This window comes from Cicer arietinum, chromosome 6, assembly GCF_000331145.2.
Source record: "Cicer arietinum cultivar CDC Frontier isolate Library 1 chromosome 6, Cicar.CDCFrontier_v2.0, whole genome shotgun sequence".
Classification (NCBI taxonomy): Eukaryota; Viridiplantae; Streptophyta; class Magnoliopsida; order Fabales; family Fabaceae; genus Cicer; species Cicer arietinum.
The window spans coordinates 53,710,581-53,728,475 of record NC_021165.2 but is presented as its reverse complement, the minus strand read 5'-3'; the positions used below and the strand labels follow the sequence as shown (position 1 = coordinate 53,728,475).

Below are 17,895 nucleotides of genomic sequence, written 5' to 3'. Positions count from 1 at the left end.
TTTTTGTTTTGTTTTGAAATATGCTTTCATGTATGACCATGCCTTTTTTGTTTATCTATATTGATCTTTCAAGCATGTCATATATGATATGTATGTTATGAACAAGGTCTTAGATCTTTTTCACTTATTCTTCCCACCCTAAACAAAATTGCCAAAAGTTGGACATCATCGACAACATTGGCAATCTTCGTCAACTTCTTTAGTTTGAAGATCATTTTATAGCTCTTGAAAATATATTTGTTGAGAGAAACAACCCTTAGTGATGAACGCATCTTGATGATTGATCACTTGATTATCCTTCAGGCGTTTGACTTATCTGATGACTGCTTATGTTACTTGTGTCAGATTAGCAGATACTTAAATTGTTGATATGTCTTAACCAATTAGCACACTTAAAATAACTAGTTAGCAGATAATTTTTCTCTAGCTTTAATATATCAAAACATAAATAAGGGGTATTTGTATTTGAATCGATCTAATTCTTATAAAGCATAATAAAATATTTATATATAGCCATAATGGCACAAAGACATATATCTTGTGGGACTCATATGGATACCATATATAAAAAAATTACATTAAAAGATAGGTGTAACACAACTTAAGGGTCGTAACTACATTAGTTATTGGTACAACCTTGTCATTTAATATTTTTAACAAACCTCAACAACTTATCATGCTCTCAAGCCAAATCATCTCAATTTCACAAATATCGCCTCACGTATGCACACTCGTTCATTATCTCAACCATATCTTCTCACTTAGGTGATAAAACAATAGCTATCAAATATTCGAATATATCCATCAACCAACACAACATAATTAGAAACTTAAAATATCACAATAATCATAAACCCTAAACCCTAAAATATCACAAATAATCATATACCAAAAAAAAAAAATAGTTAGCATTAAATAATCTAACAAACATCCTCGAGTTCAATTATTAATCATCCTTTGTGATGAATAGTTAACCACAAATTAAATCTCATTCAATTTTGCTCTTAAGGGAGCATGAAATCTTGGGTCGATCTTAAGATAACAAACCAACAATCAATATCAGCAACAAAGAGTTTCTATATATATATATATATATATCTTGTATAAAAATAAGTTTCTTATTTGTAAACTTTTTAAAGTCAAGTTTCATCTCTGTCAAGTAATGAGAACTTGATTAAAATCAATATCTTATTTGTAAATTTTAAAAAGTCATCTTTTGGCTTCTAAAAGAGATTCAGATCTAGCATTGTTGTTGTTAAGTCTAGAGTGACACTGAAGAAGGATTGTAATCTTGCTAAGACTAAGAAATTATACGAGAGAAAGGTTCGATTGAGAGATTTGTATAATTGAAGGGATTGAGAAGTTGTCTCAAACATTATAGTGGAAAATATAAAAAATGATGAGGATTAGACATAACCCAAGTTGGATGAACTAATATAAATTGTGTATGTGATTTTCTTACTCTTAACTCCTTAATCACTATAACACTACATACACACTCACTCACTTTATAATCTGCTTTCAATACTACCTCTATTGAATATTCTTAAGTTTTGTATTTACTACAAGATGAAAAACTAGAGAACTAATTTTCTAAGTACAAATGAATTTTAAAAACGGTCACAATTCAAATGCCCCATCTTACTTGTGATATTGAATTCTACTTCGGCATTTCTTAAAAGAATAAGAATGCTAAAAAAATAATGAAAAGAGGTCTCCCATCCTCCTTTCCGTGTTATTTACTTTGTGAGTTGGAAATAAAATAGGAAAGAGTCATTAATGATCTTAGTCTATGTAATTTGGGGTCAATTTGAATTTGGTCCATTGTATAATTTTTAATGCTCAAGTGGACGAAAAAACTAACGTGTCAGCTATTACTAGAAATTACTAATGTTGACTCATTACAACCTAACACTAATCTCCAAATTAGCCTAATTAATATACTTTTTGGAGTCATTACTGAACATTACTTGTGTTGGCTCACACCTCTGTGAGTGGTGCAACAGTTACCAGAAGTGGAGCTGGAAAGTTATTATGATGAGGCACGTCCCTTTAGGGTTAAAGATTCTTATAAATGAGTGTTGGATCAAACTGGTGGCTTTTCGGTAAATAGTTTATTATAATTTCTTGATGCAGGGATGTGTAACAGAAGTTGTGGAAGACAAATTTTTATGTGCAGTAAAATGGTTATGGCAAACTGCAGTCCCGTCAAAGGTGAGTGTGTTTGGGTGGATATTAAGAGAGGGTTGCTACAAGAATGAAACTTTGGCAAATAGGAGTAATTCGGGAAACTCTTCAACAATGTTGTGTTTTTTTAGCTTGACTGAAAGCCGGTGACGTGAGGGAAGCGAAGTAGTGGATAGTTTTTTATCCTTCAACTGCTTAGTAAAGGGAATAAGGCAAAGAAAGTTTCTCATTTGGTTTGGTTAGCCACCATTACTTAGATTAGCAATTGTATAAGGTTTAATTGTTACGAACTGTGCACAAACAAAACGCAAGAGTTGCACTATATTAAATTTATATTACGAGTTTAACCTCCAAAAATTTCAATATTTACCACCATACCCATGTATGGTTAGTTTTAAATAACTTTGTCTAAATTTGTATTCACTCAGTGTAAGATCAGAACTCTTGACAATTTAACATCTAGTGAAATTGAACAGGCTTTTGGTGCCTACCTATTTTATTTCTATTTCACGGAAGTTAAAAGAATTTTTCTTTTCTATTGCCATGACATTATGCACAACTTCATTTCACTCCATGCATTAACAGTTAGTTAACATGGGTTAAGTCTCCAACCAATTACTTCTAGGGTGAGAAGTACAAGTATCACCTTAGGCCCTGCAAATCAGCATAAGTTAATGAACCAGAGAAAAATGTAACACATATAAAACACAAACAAATGTCAAAAAAAAAAATTTATTAACAAACAACATCAGTGGCTAAGATGTATACATTACTGTTTTTTGTAGTAGTATTTGTCAAGCAGCACCTCTAAATACTCTCCATAAGTAAGGGAAGCATTTGATGGAATAATCTGGAGGAAAAGAAAAGAAGAATAAAAAGAAAAATTCAACCCATTCTTGACTAGAAATGTGGCTTATCTATTCTATTTAATAATATGCAAAGGTGAAAAATATGTAATTTAGAAAGATAACTTCAAGGATATTAGAATTTCAAATTTGATATGAATTTCTAGTTATTTAGTTTAAGAATCATTTGGCGGAACCATCATCCACTAAATTTTTAAGTTATGCAGAAAACCTACATATTTAGTGGAAATTGAAATGCTATCATCTCACCAACTAGATTATTCCCTGTATAAAGAACTTCATTGTCTTACATGTACTTCTATGAAAACCATAATTATTTCTTCCCAATAAAAAAATCACAGGAAATTGAGAAGTCTCTTTTTTTAGATCTTTTATCCATATATTTTGTAATGGCTGGATGTGATTGCGAAGAACGGTAAAGATTTCAGGAATATATATACCTCTTTATGAATGTGAATTTCCTCAGGAAAATTGAGTTTTTCATCCCTGAAAACAAAATTATTGACACAATTATAGATTGAGCTCATATGCATCATGGACCTCATGCTAACTTGTAATTCTACTATTGAAGACAACTCCAAACAAAATTTAAACAACATAACAGCTAGTCATTCTCATAGAACATACCAGTCAGGTTGCATGAATAATGCAAATGTCGAGCGTTCAACACTAGCAGACTCCTCCCCTTTTGGAGCCTAAAAGTACCATAGCATTAGTATTATATATCAAAAAATGCACGTAGAAACTGAACAAGAAAAAGAAACACAGTGAAAAGTTAAAGAAAATTTCATTTGGGAGTATCAAAACAAGGTCATGCTATAATCTGAATGACAAATATTGTGTTCGGGCTGACGTCTCATCCATTGAGTCCATAGCTTCCTTTCGCATTAGACATGCTTTGGAACGCCACCAACAGCCAAGCAAGCACACTTTGAAAAGGGTACTAGATGTACAATATATAGGTATTTAATTATGCAAACTTGGCCCACATCATCTATGATTCAAAAACCACCAGTATCCCGATCTATTTACTTGAAAAGGGATAACATTTCATATTTTAATACTGAAATTAATCTTATAAAGCATTTTAACTATTCTTTGACACGTTCTTTCCATTTTATAGGAAGTCATCAGATTCTGCAAAAGTGGTATATTTACAAAGCAACAAAATTGTCTTTTAAGAGAAATGACCAATTATAGAGTGTGTTAAAGATCAATAATAGATAGTGTGTTGTTAACATTCCTTTTATTAAATAAGAACACTAGCAATACAAGAACGAAATAAACTAAGATATAATTGTTGAATAAGAGAAAATGAGAGAGACATATGGTGAAACCGTGTGTCTGAACTACACAACGGAGTCTGTTTTATATAGGCTCAAGGCAATAATTACAAAAATAAATATGAGAGATATTATCTCTATTTACATGATATGTAATAAATATAAATATATTTTCAACACTTCCCCTCAAGCTGGAGCATATAAATCATATGCACCAAGCTTGTTACATATATAACTGATTCGAGGACCTCTCAGAGACTTAGTGAATACATCTGCCAATTGATCATTGGAATTAACAAAACTAGTGGTGATGTCGCTTGATTCGATCTTCTCCCTTACAAAGTGACAATCTATCTCAATATGCTTGGTCCTCTCATGAAAAACTGGATTAGAGGCAATATGCAATGCTGCTTGATTATCACATATTAATGTCATTTGTGTTGCCTCTTCAAATTGAAGCTCTTTGAGTAACTGTTTCAACCAAATGAGCTCACAGATCACTAATGCCATAGCCCTGTATTCAGCTTCAGCGCTAGATCTTGCAACTACACTTTGTTTCTTACTCTTCCAAGATATTAAGTTTCCTCCAACAAGTACACAATACCCAGAAGTGGATTCGCCTATCAATGGGTGAGCCTGCCCAATCGGCATCTGAATAACCAACTATCTGAGTATGTCCTCTATTTTCATAAATAAAAATGGCTCCCCATGATTAGGTAGAAGTTTGACGTTTGGATCCATAGGAGTGTCAACCGGTTTGGCATTCAACAAACCTGTCTCTTCAAGAATATCCATAGCATATTTTCTTTGTGAAATTACTAAGCCGTCCTTAGATTGGGCTACCTCAATACCCAAGAAGTAGCGGAGCTTGCCAAGATCTTTAGTTTGAAACTGATGAGATAAATGTTGTTTCAATTGGAGTATGCCCTGTTGATCACTACCAGTTATGACAATATCATCTACATAGACAATCAAGTAAATGCACCCTTGGGTTGAGTGACGATAAAAAAGAGAATGATCAGCTTCACTTCGAATCATGCCAAATTGTTGCACTACTGTGCTAAATCTACCAAACCAAGCTCGAGGAGACTGTTTAAGACCATAGAGAGACCTCTGAAGTCGACAAACCATGGTAGAGGACTCCCCCTGAGCAACAAACCCAGGTGGTTGCTCCATATACACTTCTTCTTCAAGGTCACCATGCAAAAAAATATTTTTAATGTCAAGTTGATGTAGAGACCAATGTCTGATGGCTGCAATAGAGAGGAGTAGTCTAACAGAGGCCATCTTAGCCACAGGGGAGAAAGTATCACTGTAATCGAGGCCAAGAACTTGAGTGTACCCTTTTGCTACCAAACGAGCTTTAAAACGATCAATCTTACCATCAGGACCAACTTTCACCGTATAAAGCCAACGACATTCTACTAAAGACTTTCCCGACGGTAAAGGAACTAATTCCCATGTACCACTACTCTGAAGTGCACACATCTCGTCAATCATTGCTTGTCTCCACTCTGGGTGAGATAAAGCTTCACCTGGAGATTTAGGAATAGAAACAGAAGACAGGGAAGACAAACAAGTATAATGCAAAGGAGAAAGACGATGGTAACTCAAGCCAATGTAATGAGGGGATGGGTTACGAGTAGGACGTATACCTTTACGAATAGCAATAGGAATATCAAGGGTCGGATCCGATAAAGAAGGAGGTGGCGGAAAAGGAGCGTCTGGAATGACCTCGGTATCGAGAACAGGTGTAGGGACATGTACAACCGATGGTGGTTGACGAAGACGATAAGTCTGAAGAGGTTGTACAGTTGGAGGATCAACAAGAGGAGTCTCAAGTGGGACAGTGGGAGGGGCCACAGGAGGTGTCTCAGGTGGAGCATACGTAATAGGCTCTAATGGTAAAAGAGAAGGTGAAATAGACTTTGGTAGGTCCAGAGGAATAGTTGCAGACAAAGGATCAGGAAGCGACTCATAGTATGTAACAGACTCAAAAAATGTGACATCAGCCGATATGAGATATCGTCGAAGAGTAGGAGAATAACAACGATAACCTTTTTGGGACCGATGATAACCCAGAAAGACACATTTTAATGATCGAGCTGAAAGTTTGTCAAGACCAGGAGTGAGATTGTGGACAAAACATGTAGATCCGAAGACCCGAGGAGGAAGTGAGTGAAGAGGGGTACCAGGAAAGAGGATCGAGTGAGGGACTTTGTTATCAAGAGCAGACGAAGGCATGCGATTTATAAGATAGCACGCCGTTAGAACAGCATCGCCCCAAAAGCGAGATGGTACATTACCATGAAGAAGGAGAGTACGAGTGGTTTCAATAAGGTGCCGATTTTTGCGTTCGGCTACCCCATTTTGTTGAGGTGTATGAGCACAAGATGTTTGATGAAGAATGCCGTTAGAGGTCATAAAATTTTGAAATTGATGGGACAAATATTCACGGGCATTATCACTGCGCAAAGTGCGAATGGATACACCAAATTGAGTTTTAATTTCCTTATAAAATTGTTCAAAAATAGAAAATAATTCAGACCTATTTTTCATTAAAAATAACCACGTACAACGGGAAAAATCATCGATAAAGGTAACAAAATATCTAGACTCAAGTGTGGAAATAGTACGAGAGGGACCCCAAACATCTGAGTGAACTAAAGCAAATGGGGAGGAAGCTCGTTTATTAGTTCGATCAGTGAAATGACTACGAGTGTGTTTCCCTAATTGACACGACTCACAATTTAAGCTAGATATTTTGGTTAGATTAGGTACTAATTGTTGAAGTTTGGGAAGACTCGGATGACCTAACTGAGCATGTATAGTAAGAGGAGAATATGTGGTAGGGCACGCTGTTGATGGGTTTGAGAGATAATAAAGACCATTAGACTCACATCCGACACCAATTTGTCGTCCTGATATTCGGCTTGCAAAGTAAACATTGTAATTAGTAAATGTGACAACACAGTCATGAGAACGAGTCAATCGACTGATAGAAATTAAATTAAATGGACATCTAGGCACATAAAGGACAGATTTAACTAACAGAGTAGGGAGGATTTGGACAGTGCCAATCCCTTGAGACTGTGTTTGGGAACCATTGGCTGAGACTATCCTAGGTAAATAACCAGATGTTGTGAGAGAGGAGAAAAGAGTCTTATTACCAGTAATGTGATCAGATGCACCAGAATCGAGAATCCATGGGCTATGAGAAGGTGAGATGCAAACAGGTGAATTACCACTTTGTGCGGCGGAAACAGCGGAACTCGAGTTCTGACAATACTCTCTCCACCGAAGAAAATCTTTATAAGTAGCCATAATCAATAAGTAGTTACCTAAAAACCAGCAGCGAAACAGTGGCGGAATATGGTTTTTTTTTTTTTTTTGATGAACAGTACCGCGCGATGAACAGTGTCGCACAATGAACAGTGTCGCGCGATGAACAGTGGACTGATTTGCTGGGGAAAAAAAATGAACGAAAAGCGACAAAGAAAAGGTAAACCGGAATTGAGACACGGTTTACCAAAAAAGAAAAAAAATCTCACCAAAGGACAGTGGGTCCCGGGGTAATCACGGTATAGGGTTGTCTCTCTTAATAGGCTCTAGATACCATGTTGAATAAGAGAAAATGAGAGAGACATATGGTGAAACCGTGTGTCTGAACTACACAATGGAGTCTGTTTTATATAGGCTCAAGGCAATAAATACAAAAATAAATATGAGAGATATTATCCCTATTTACATGATATGTAATAAATATAAATATATTTTCAACAATAATTATGACATCGATAAAAAGCATGGTGGAGTACAAGAAACCAATGATGTAAAATAGAAGATGAGAAAGGAATACATAATCACAACTGGACTCAACAGGATGACAAGGACAAATGCTACAAGTCTATCACAGAATAGACAGAAAATAATTATGAACCCTTCTGGAGTTTTTTAAATTACCTGAACACAATGTGGTGTTGCACGAAGAATGCCTCCAGAAAGTATTTCGGCAGTTTCACCAATTTGGTAAGCTATATCATCTGTTCCATAGACAACCTACAAGAGAAAATGCAGTGAGTGAATGCATTGTACTAATTCACAAAAATTCTAAGCTTCATATTCACACCATTCAGGAATAACATATCAGGTCCATTAAATGCTTTCAGATTCTATCTTTACAACTTTATCGAAAAAGGAAACAAGTCCCTGAAATGCTTTCATTTTTTAAGGTCAAGCATTATTTCTAGCAGTTCATGTCCAAAAGCATAACGGAAGGAGCTAAAATGCAATCCAAAAATTTCATGATGAATCATGTGTCCCAGATGAATACTGACTTATAGGAGACTTGTTCAATAAGTACAAGTTTTGTGACGACATCTCAGTCATTTTAATTCACATATCAATTGACCAAAATAAATAGCATACTTTGATAGATCTAAAATACGTCATCCAAACCAGATAGATATACTGCATCAATAACCACTTCACAAACAATTTACTGTCCAAACTTTTCAACAGTATCAAAAAAATGGAGACATTTTACCAACAGTTTTAACAACTTTAGAAATCTGCCAATTATTGATCAGTTGAAAGGGAGAGAAGGATTCTTCTAGTTGAAAGAAAGATGAACCAAGAAAATATTTTAACTACTTGCAATTCTAGAAGAAAATTGTGTACCTTAACAATTTGATCATTTCTTGTTCGAATATATAGGCCAGCAGCACTATCAGGGCAAGGTACTTCTACACCATCTCTTGTAAATATAGCACAGGTCAGACCTACATATTGAATCAAAATCGACATGACACAAGTCATACAATGTGAAGAACTATAAATTAAACTCTCAGATGTTTTTAAAATCCATGAGGTTCTATAATCAACTTGACTAGAGGTATACAGAAGTTAACATTATACAGAGTGAAGATACAAAGAAAGCAGAGCCCATATTTTTTACAAATAAGCATATATTTAAAACCTGTCAGTGAACCATTGTCTGTATGCCATCCACACCAAGAAGACATGGAGTTGCCACCTGGGATTCTGTAACAAGTCATATGTAACTCATTAATATACTGCGGTTCATATATAAAAGGATAAACTAGAAATGTTTGCTTTTTTTAAGCATAATTATATTAAACTTGAAATCTACAATATAACTTAAACAGCATTTGAAATGAACTGAAAATATTTATGATTCGCGACTTTAACCAAATCTAGAAGTGAAGTTATAGATGAAATGAAATTAAACAATTTTAATTGTGCAAATAATGTTTTGCCTTTTAACCTGCTATCCAAAATGTAATTGTTCTTCTGCCACCATCATATCAGTATTTCAAAAGAGTTTGTATTTGATATCTTTTACAGCTTATGTGAATAGAAAATGTTCAAAGTAGCAACCAAGTTTGTAGCTCAAATTGGCACAAGCTTAAGTCTTTTAAGTTGGGTGTGACTGTTAATTTAGAGGCTCAATCCTGCACTAGGACACCGAATACACAGACAAAGAAAACGCTAACTTGAAATCATAAAAATATAATATCAAATTCATAGGTTTACCAATTTCATTTTTAAAAACTAGAACAAAAGATTTATTAATGAAATCAAAACTAACAAACTCATGTTAGAATATTTAAATGCAAAGTATTTAAACTACAAGTCTCAATTATCCAGGGATGGTTTTCCTAGTTATCAACAAACTAGAGGTAAATTTTTAGCAACTAATTTTGCAATTAATTTGACTTAGTAATAATGTAATATACCTCGAAAAGGTCAAAGAAAAATACATATCAAATTAAACTCCACCAATAAAGTCCTGTCAGCAATGTGAACAATTATTTTGGTGGACAATGTTCACATATGGACTCTGCTAAGTATTTTTAGTAAATCAACAAACAAAAGCTTGGTAGTTATATTACATTAGATATCAATAGAAAAGTCTTCTAATAAGCAAAGAGACATTGTAAGGAAAATTACCCTTGTTGTGCAGGAAAATAATATAGCAAGCGTCCTTTGTGACAGCGGGAGCGATTAAGTATTGATTCCAGACCTTCATCCTTATGAACTTTCATTCCTTTGGATACTGACAAGTTTGAATGTAACAATTGATCAGAACAGCAATAGGAATGAGGAAAAAATAGGTCAAGGAACTTGGTTGTGCACAAGAAGGCAGAGAGAGGCGACTACCATCATTCCCAAGATTTAGTGCACCACCAGTCACATAAGGTGCCTATGGCCTTCCTTAACTTGATAAAGGCATAAAAACTTTGAAACTTTGCCAACTTTAAAAGACAGAAAGATGATTCCTAGTTTACTGAGCTTGTGAAAGGGTAAAAAAGGGAATAAAAATTCATTGAGGCGACTTATTAAATTAAATGTAAACTATTGACATTTTTTATTTTTCATGAGATATTTTGGGGTAAGAAATAAATCAAATGTTCTTTTCTCAAGATAGAATAATCACTGTCCCAAAAATCTGCTTCCTAATCCACCACATCAATTTGGAAAGAAATGTATAAGATTTCAAAATATAAAATAGGAGAGCTAATCACCGTCTCTAGAGAAAAATAATTGGTCCATTTCCAACAAGTTACAGGATGTATGAAATAAAATTAAAAACCTAGAGTGACACCACAGTTAAGTTGCCTTTGTCTAATGCCAAACAAATCTCAATGGTTATCTTACCATATTGATCGCAGTGGTATGCCACCATCAATCCAACATCAAATATCAGCTTCCCAAGTGCTTTGAAAGCTACATGCCAGAAAGAAATGAACAGTATACATGTAACCAATCATGTTACCATCTAGAAAAACATAAAAATAAAATAACCTGGGACAAGTTATTACCATTATCTAATTTTATCATGATTTGGAAGTTGTATAAACATCACACACTTGACCTTATAAATTTAACCTCAAAATCCATAAATCAAGGAAACGACAGAGCTGAAGCATTGTTTCTTCTCAACTTTTAAAAAAAATTAACTCCTAGAAAACATCTTAAAGTTAGGAACATTCAATTCAACTACTCAACTTGAACTGATTAATGATACTAGAAATGGTATAAGTAAAGCACTTATTAACTGGAATTATTTTTATTAATAATTTTTTTGTATCTTTCACGAAAGTATACTCTACAAAGGTGGAATATTTTTTCAAACGTTTAAGTTAGTGCTGAGTAAGGTTTTCCCAATCTGCTGTATACTTGATATGTATAGAGCCACAAATACTGACAACAGGTATACAAAAGTCAAAAGCAAATAGTATGGTTTGATTTCTGCCTGTATGTCCACAGGCATAGCACTGCATGAAAAACAACTTGCAACCTACAAGGAAAGAAAACAGAAAAAGAAACACTGCAAATGCATAATCAATTAAGGCTTCATAGCATACCCAATTCAAGTTCTGGTAATGTGCTTCTAGGCCATATATTTGATCTACAGTATGATGGGTACCTACAGGCACACAAAATCCAAGAAATTGTATATGATCAAGATATTGGATCACAACTTATGACATGTCCATAAGCCGTTTTTAGGTTATCTTTTATTATAGAAATAACTTATACATAAGCACTTATATTATGTCCTTAATTAAGTTCTTTTTTCCAAACAGGGCCAAAATGAATAATGATAAAAAAAAATATGCAACATTGCCAACATATATAAATGACAAAAAAAGTAACAATTTTTAACAGGTATGGATCCACATTGGTTTTAAGTGATAAGAAAAAAGAACTTATAAACAGAGGTGATAACTCAGTATAAATCTGACATATTGCATGAAAGTCATATATCTAAAAGAATTATGATATAGCAAGAATTGCTCCATAATATCCACATAAGATAAAGAAACACCAACAGCAAGAAACAGCTAAACTTTTAAAACAAATCATGTATTCTCATCCACTTTACCGTTGTATCAAAGATTTATCTGTTGTAGGCGTATCAAGTATGGGATTGGCATAGAAAGATCCTTTTAATAAATCTGCATTTAGAGAAGAAAAAAGTAAAACAATAAAACCATCATCACTTAATAATGTAGATAACTAACTGATTTTCCAAAATACATCCATGCACAAAGTATTAGCATTTCCAAATTAACAGATTCAAATTAAATGTAATATATAGTTGAAGTTACTTTCTTATATTACAGTTCAGGTTTACTATTATGAAGAGCTCTCTGTCAGAAAGTCATTTCCGGTGCATCACATTACCATCTCAGATTACAACTTCTTTTTTCTCCTATACCAATGGTAAGCACAATAATGTTACTCATGGAATAGTCAAATAATTTTCAATGACCCAATGGGTACATTAACTCTATCTATTAGAAAATATATACAGCACATTGTAAAAGCAAAATAGCTTATCCTCTAACTAACTGAAACCTCTAGAATATTCTGTTAGAGTTTGTTATAGTGGTCTTATAAATGAAGACCACACCATTGTAATCACAATTCAATTTTAATAAATTCAGTTTTGTAATAACATCAACTTCTCTCAATTCTTTATATCATTTACTGTTACTTTCTTCAATGCACGACTTTAACATGCCATCTTAGAGCTTTTCCTCGGTGCCTCTGGCAATTTTCCTACTTCGCATGTCAAATTTTCACACCTCATTTCTGTTAAGCTTGATGAGAAGAACTTCAAGAAATGGAAACAACAAATTGCTGGAGTAATTTGCAGCCACAAGCTTCAGAAGTTCATTACCGAACCTTTAACTCCATTACGATTCTTGACTGAAACTGATCGCACCGCGAACCGTCTCAATCCTCTGTTTCTGGAATGGGAGCAACAAGATGTGCTCGTCTGTACCTGGATTCTTTCAACGATTTCTGATTCGATCCTCACGAAGCATGTTGATTGTCACTATCCGTGGCAAGTTTGGGAAGAAATCCATCGTCACTTTCGCATGTTATTCACAACCAAGGCGTGTCAACTTAGATATGAGTTATGCAGTCTCACCAAGGAAGATCGTAAAATGATGAGTTCATCCTTTGTGTTCGCACCATCAATGAATCTTTAATTTCCATTGGAGATCCGATTCCTCATCGAAATCGTCCTAGAATCCCTGCCTGAAGATTACGATCCTGTGGTTGCTGCCGTCACGAGCAAAGAAGACCGTGCTCGTTGGACGAACTCGAGTCGTTCCTGCTTGCGCATGAGATGCGCCTTGAGACAAACAAGAAGCATCCAAAAACCTTTGTCGTCAATCTTGCTCAGGCACAGTCGTCGGCCTCGTCTGTGAACTCCACAAATGATCCTTCGTCACAACCGAACCCTATTTTTTCATTTGGTATGAGTCATGTGAATGTGAATAATTCAGATTATCAAGGATATGGCTCTCGCAGTGGTTGTAATGGTCGTGGTGGTGGTCATTTTGGCCAAGGACGCGGTGGTCATGTACAATGCCAAATGTGTCACAAGTCTGGTCACGATGCCTCCATTTGCTATTGTTGTCATTCAGGAACTGAACAATCTACCTATTCTCCTTGGGGAGCACCTCCCTCCACCCCATTCCTGATGCAACAACAATCCCCTGTTCAATCTCAATTTGGTTACTCCAGCCCTAGGCCTGCTAATCCACGTCTCTTTCACCCTCAGGCTCTTCTCACTGGTGCTGATTCTAGTTTCAACAACCAATGGTGGTATCCAGACTCAGGTGTTTCACATCATGTCACACCTAATACCTCCAACTTAGGAGATGCAGTTTCCTTACTTGGATCAGACCACGTGCTAATAGAAAATGGCTAAGGTTTGTCCACCAACTCAACCAGCAGCATGCATTTTCCTTGCTCAACTCATCCTAACACCACTCTTACACTCAATAAACTTTTACTTGTTCCATCTATTACCAAAAATTTAATTAGTGTTAGTAAGTTCGCACAAGATAATAGAGTTTTCTTTGAATTTCACCCCACTTTTTGTGTTGTGAAATCACAGGCTTCTTCTAAAGTTCTGGTAAAAGAAATATTGGAGCAGACAACCTCTACAAGTTTGAAAATACATTAGTCAGATTCTAGTTTGAATATTCATAAATTTGAAACTAATGTTGTTTACTGTGATAATTCTTTCGCTATAGTACCTACTGCTTTTGTTACTACCAATGATATGAATAATAGTGTTTCCAAGTTACGCTCTTCTTTTTTTCCTTCCATTTCAAATTTTGCTTTTATGGCATGGTCGTTTAGGGCATCCTCATCGTGAATGGTAGTATTAAAACTGTGTAATATCCCTGCACCAGCAAAAGCCTCCATTGACTTTTGCTCAACCTGTTGTCTAGGCAAGGCACACCGTCTGCCTGCTCCTCACTCTACCACCATATACCATAATCCCTTTGAACTGGTGGTGTGTGACTTCTAGGGTCATGCCCATGTCACATCCCATGGAGGCTATAAGTATTTTCTCACATGTGTTAATGCTTATTCTAGGTTTGTTTGGGTTTATCCCATAAAACGGAAATCTGACACTTTAACTTAGTTCAAGCAATTCAAATCCATGAATTGCAATTTAACTGTAAAATCAAAGCTATTCAAAGTGATGGAGGCGGGGGGTGAATTTCGTCCATTCACCAAATATCTTGCTAATTTAGGTATTATGTATCGTTTCACCTGTCCACACACTCATCATATGAATGGATTAGTTGAGAGAAAGCATTGGCACCTAGTGGACACTAGTCTCAGACTATTGGCACAAGTTTAAATTCCCCTCAAATTCTAGGATCATACATTTGTTACAGCTGCATTCCTTGTCAATCGTCTACCAACACCTATTCTCAACAATGTGTCTCCTCATTTCCTTCTACATCGCAACCATCCCAGCTACAAGGACCTAAAGGTGTTAGGATGTGCTTGTTTTCCACTTCTAAGACCATACAACTCCAACAAACTTGCCTTTAAATCCCAAAAGTGTGTATTCATGGGATACTCCTCATCATACAAGGGTATAAGTGTCTCTGATGGAAGAATCTATATCTCAAAAGATGTTTTATTCAATGAAACAAGGTTTCCCTACCCTAAACTGTTCTCCAAACCCTCCACTCCATCACAAGCACCATCCACTTCATCATCATCATGACTACCTCTACAAGTTACACAACCCCTGCCTCCAAATCACATGGCTACAAACTACATTATTAATAATACAGATCCACCCACTTCTGGTAATTCAGCAACTCCAAGCTCACCCTCATCTTCTTCTTCATCACACATGCCTACTCCCACCCTTGGTTCAAGTCCAAATTCTGCAGCACCCAGACCAGTAACTCTCTCTCCCAACCCTTCTCTTTTTTCCCCACGCTCTACTCGCAATACTGCTTTTAGGCCAGCAGCTCCTGCAATTAATTATGTCCCCATCAGAGTTCCTCCTTAGAATACTCGTCCCATGCAAACAAGAGCAAATAATGGCATTGTCAAGCCAAAATAGCATCCCACTCTGCTCCTCACACACCTAGTGATAACACTGGTAATCAGAATTAAAGAAACGAAAGAATGAATCAAGAATCAATACCCTAACCCAGAATCAATGTAATTCTGATTAGGTTTTAGTATGGAACTTTATTGAATTGAATAGAATGGAAGGGATGAAGGAATTACAGAGGATCCCGCGATCCTGTTCTGGTTCCACAACCAGTGATAACTTTCCCAATTTCTAACTAACTCTCCATTAGAACTAACATTCTATTTATAGTATTCCTAACTGCTAACTGTTTTTGTACAGCTGTCAGAGAATTACAATTAGGAAGGTTTCAACCAACCCTTCCTATTCCCTCTTCTATATACATTTTTAATAATAGGCTTTGGCCTAATCGTATCAATACCCTCCCCTAAAAGAAATAACTTGTCCTCAAGTGGAAAATCTGGGAAGTTTTCTTGTATTGTAGCAGCCAATTCCCAAGTGCATTCATGTAGAGGAAGATCCTTCCATTTTACCAAGACTTCAACATGACCTTGATTAACTTCTCTGCTGTCAGTAATGTCTTCTGGTTGTACTTGTAACTCCAATTCTTCATTCAGCATAGGGGGTAAAGGTTGAGGTTGTTGCTGAGGTTTCAGAGCCTTCTTTAATAAGGACACATGGAAAACAAGGTGAATTTTAGAATGGGCAGGTAGAGCTAACTTGTAGGCGACAGTACCCACCCTTGTGACCACCTGTTATGGACCATAAAATCTAGGAGCAAGCTTAGCATAAGGTCTTGAAGCTAAAGACTTCAATTTATATGGTTGTAGTTTGAGATAAACCCAATCCTCCACTTGAAATTCTACTGCCCTTCTATGCTTGTCAGCCTGTTGTTTCATTTGATTTTGAGCTTTAGTTAAGTTGGCTTTCAATTCTTCTATTATGGCATCTCTATGGAGAAGCATCTGATTTACTTCTTCCACTTTAGAAGGAACAACACCTGCTTTCAACAGTGTAGGAGAATCCCTACCATACAAAGCTCTAAAAGGAGTCATTCCCGCAGAACTGTTGTAATTTGAATTGAACCAAAACTTTGCCTAATGTATCCAATCTAACCATTGCTTTGGTTTAGGCCCTACAAAGCATCTAAGGTATGTCTCCACACATCTATTAGCCACTTCAGTTTGGCCATCTGACTGTGGGTGATAAGAAGTGCTCAACTTCAGTTGGGTACCAGCCATTTTAAACAATTCTTTCCAAAACTGGTTGAGAAATAAAGGATCCCTGTCAGGAACTATAGTAGTTGGGAACCCATGTAACCTAACCACTTCTTTCAAAAAAACAATAGCTACATCTTTAGCTGAATAAGGATGTCCTAGTGTAAGGAAATGTGCATATTTTGTTAGTCTATCAATGACTACAAATATGGTATCCTTACCTTTAATTTTAGGAAGGCCTCCTATAAAATCCATTGAAATATCCATCCAAACTTGTGTCGGTATTGGTAGAGGTTGCAACAAACCAGCAGGGGCTAATGTAGAGTACTTATTTTTCTGACACACTTCACATCTCTCAACAAAATCCTTGATGCCTGCCTCCATACCTTCCCAAAATAAGAAACTAGCAATCTTCTTGTAAGTTCTGAAATGTCCTGAATGGCCTCCCATAGGTGTCTCATGGCATTCAGCCATAATAACAGGAATTCTGTTTGACAATTTAGATACCACCAATCTGTCCTTATAGTACAAAATGCCCTTCTTCAAATGGAAATCTGGGTGTGTGGTAGGAGCAATGATTAAATCTTGTATGACTTTTAACCACTTTGGATCTTGCTGCAATTCTTGAATCCAGGATTCAGATTCTGCCACTGTCAATATAGAAATGGCAGCATACATCATTCTCCTAGAAAGAGCATCAGCCACAAAATTTTCAGTCCCTGGTTTGTATTCGATTTCAAAATCCAATCCCACTAACTTCACAGCCCATTTGAATTGTTCATCAGAAAATAACCTTTGTTCTGTTAAAAACTTCAAACTTTTCTAATCTGTTTTGATAATAAAATGCCTCCCCATCAGATAATGTCTCCATTTTTGTATGGCTTGGACCAAAGCCATTAATTCTCTCTCATAAACAGATTTTTGTTGAGCCCTTAAGGAAA

The 17,895-nt window shown here is 35.7% G+C and overlaps 1 protein-coding gene across 1 annotated transcript in view; it reads right to left on the bottom strand.

The window, feature by feature from the left end:
- Nucleotides 1-2,501: 2,501 nt before the first annotated feature.
- The window catches only part of LOC101497375 (uncharacterized), a 22,705-nt gene continuing 7,311 nt past the window's right edge, over nucleotides 2,502-17,895 (bottom strand). Inside the window, exons 6-16 of the mRNA XM_012719553.3 lie at nucleotides 12,249-12,321; nucleotides 11,728-11,789; nucleotides 11,018-11,086; nucleotides 10,310-10,415; nucleotides 9,315-9,379; nucleotides 9,017-9,117; nucleotides 8,300-8,395; nucleotides 3,681-3,748; nucleotides 3,494-3,539; nucleotides 2,956-3,037; nucleotides 2,502-2,841 (exon numbers count right to left, since the gene is read on the bottom strand). Coding sequence (XP_012575007.1) covers nucleotides 2,957-3,037; nucleotides 3,494-3,539; nucleotides 3,681-3,748; nucleotides 8,300-8,395; nucleotides 9,017-9,117; nucleotides 9,315-9,379; nucleotides 10,310-10,415; nucleotides 11,018-11,086; nucleotides 11,728-11,789; nucleotides 12,249-12,321 — 767 coding nt within the window. The 3' untranslated portion in view covers nucleotides 2,502-2,841; nucleotide 2,956. The remainder of the gene's footprint in view (nucleotides 2,842-2,955; nucleotides 3,038-3,493; nucleotides 3,540-3,680; nucleotides 3,749-8,299; nucleotides 8,396-9,016; nucleotides 9,118-9,314; nucleotides 9,380-10,309; nucleotides 10,416-11,017; nucleotides 11,087-11,727; nucleotides 11,790-12,248; nucleotides 12,322-17,895) is intronic.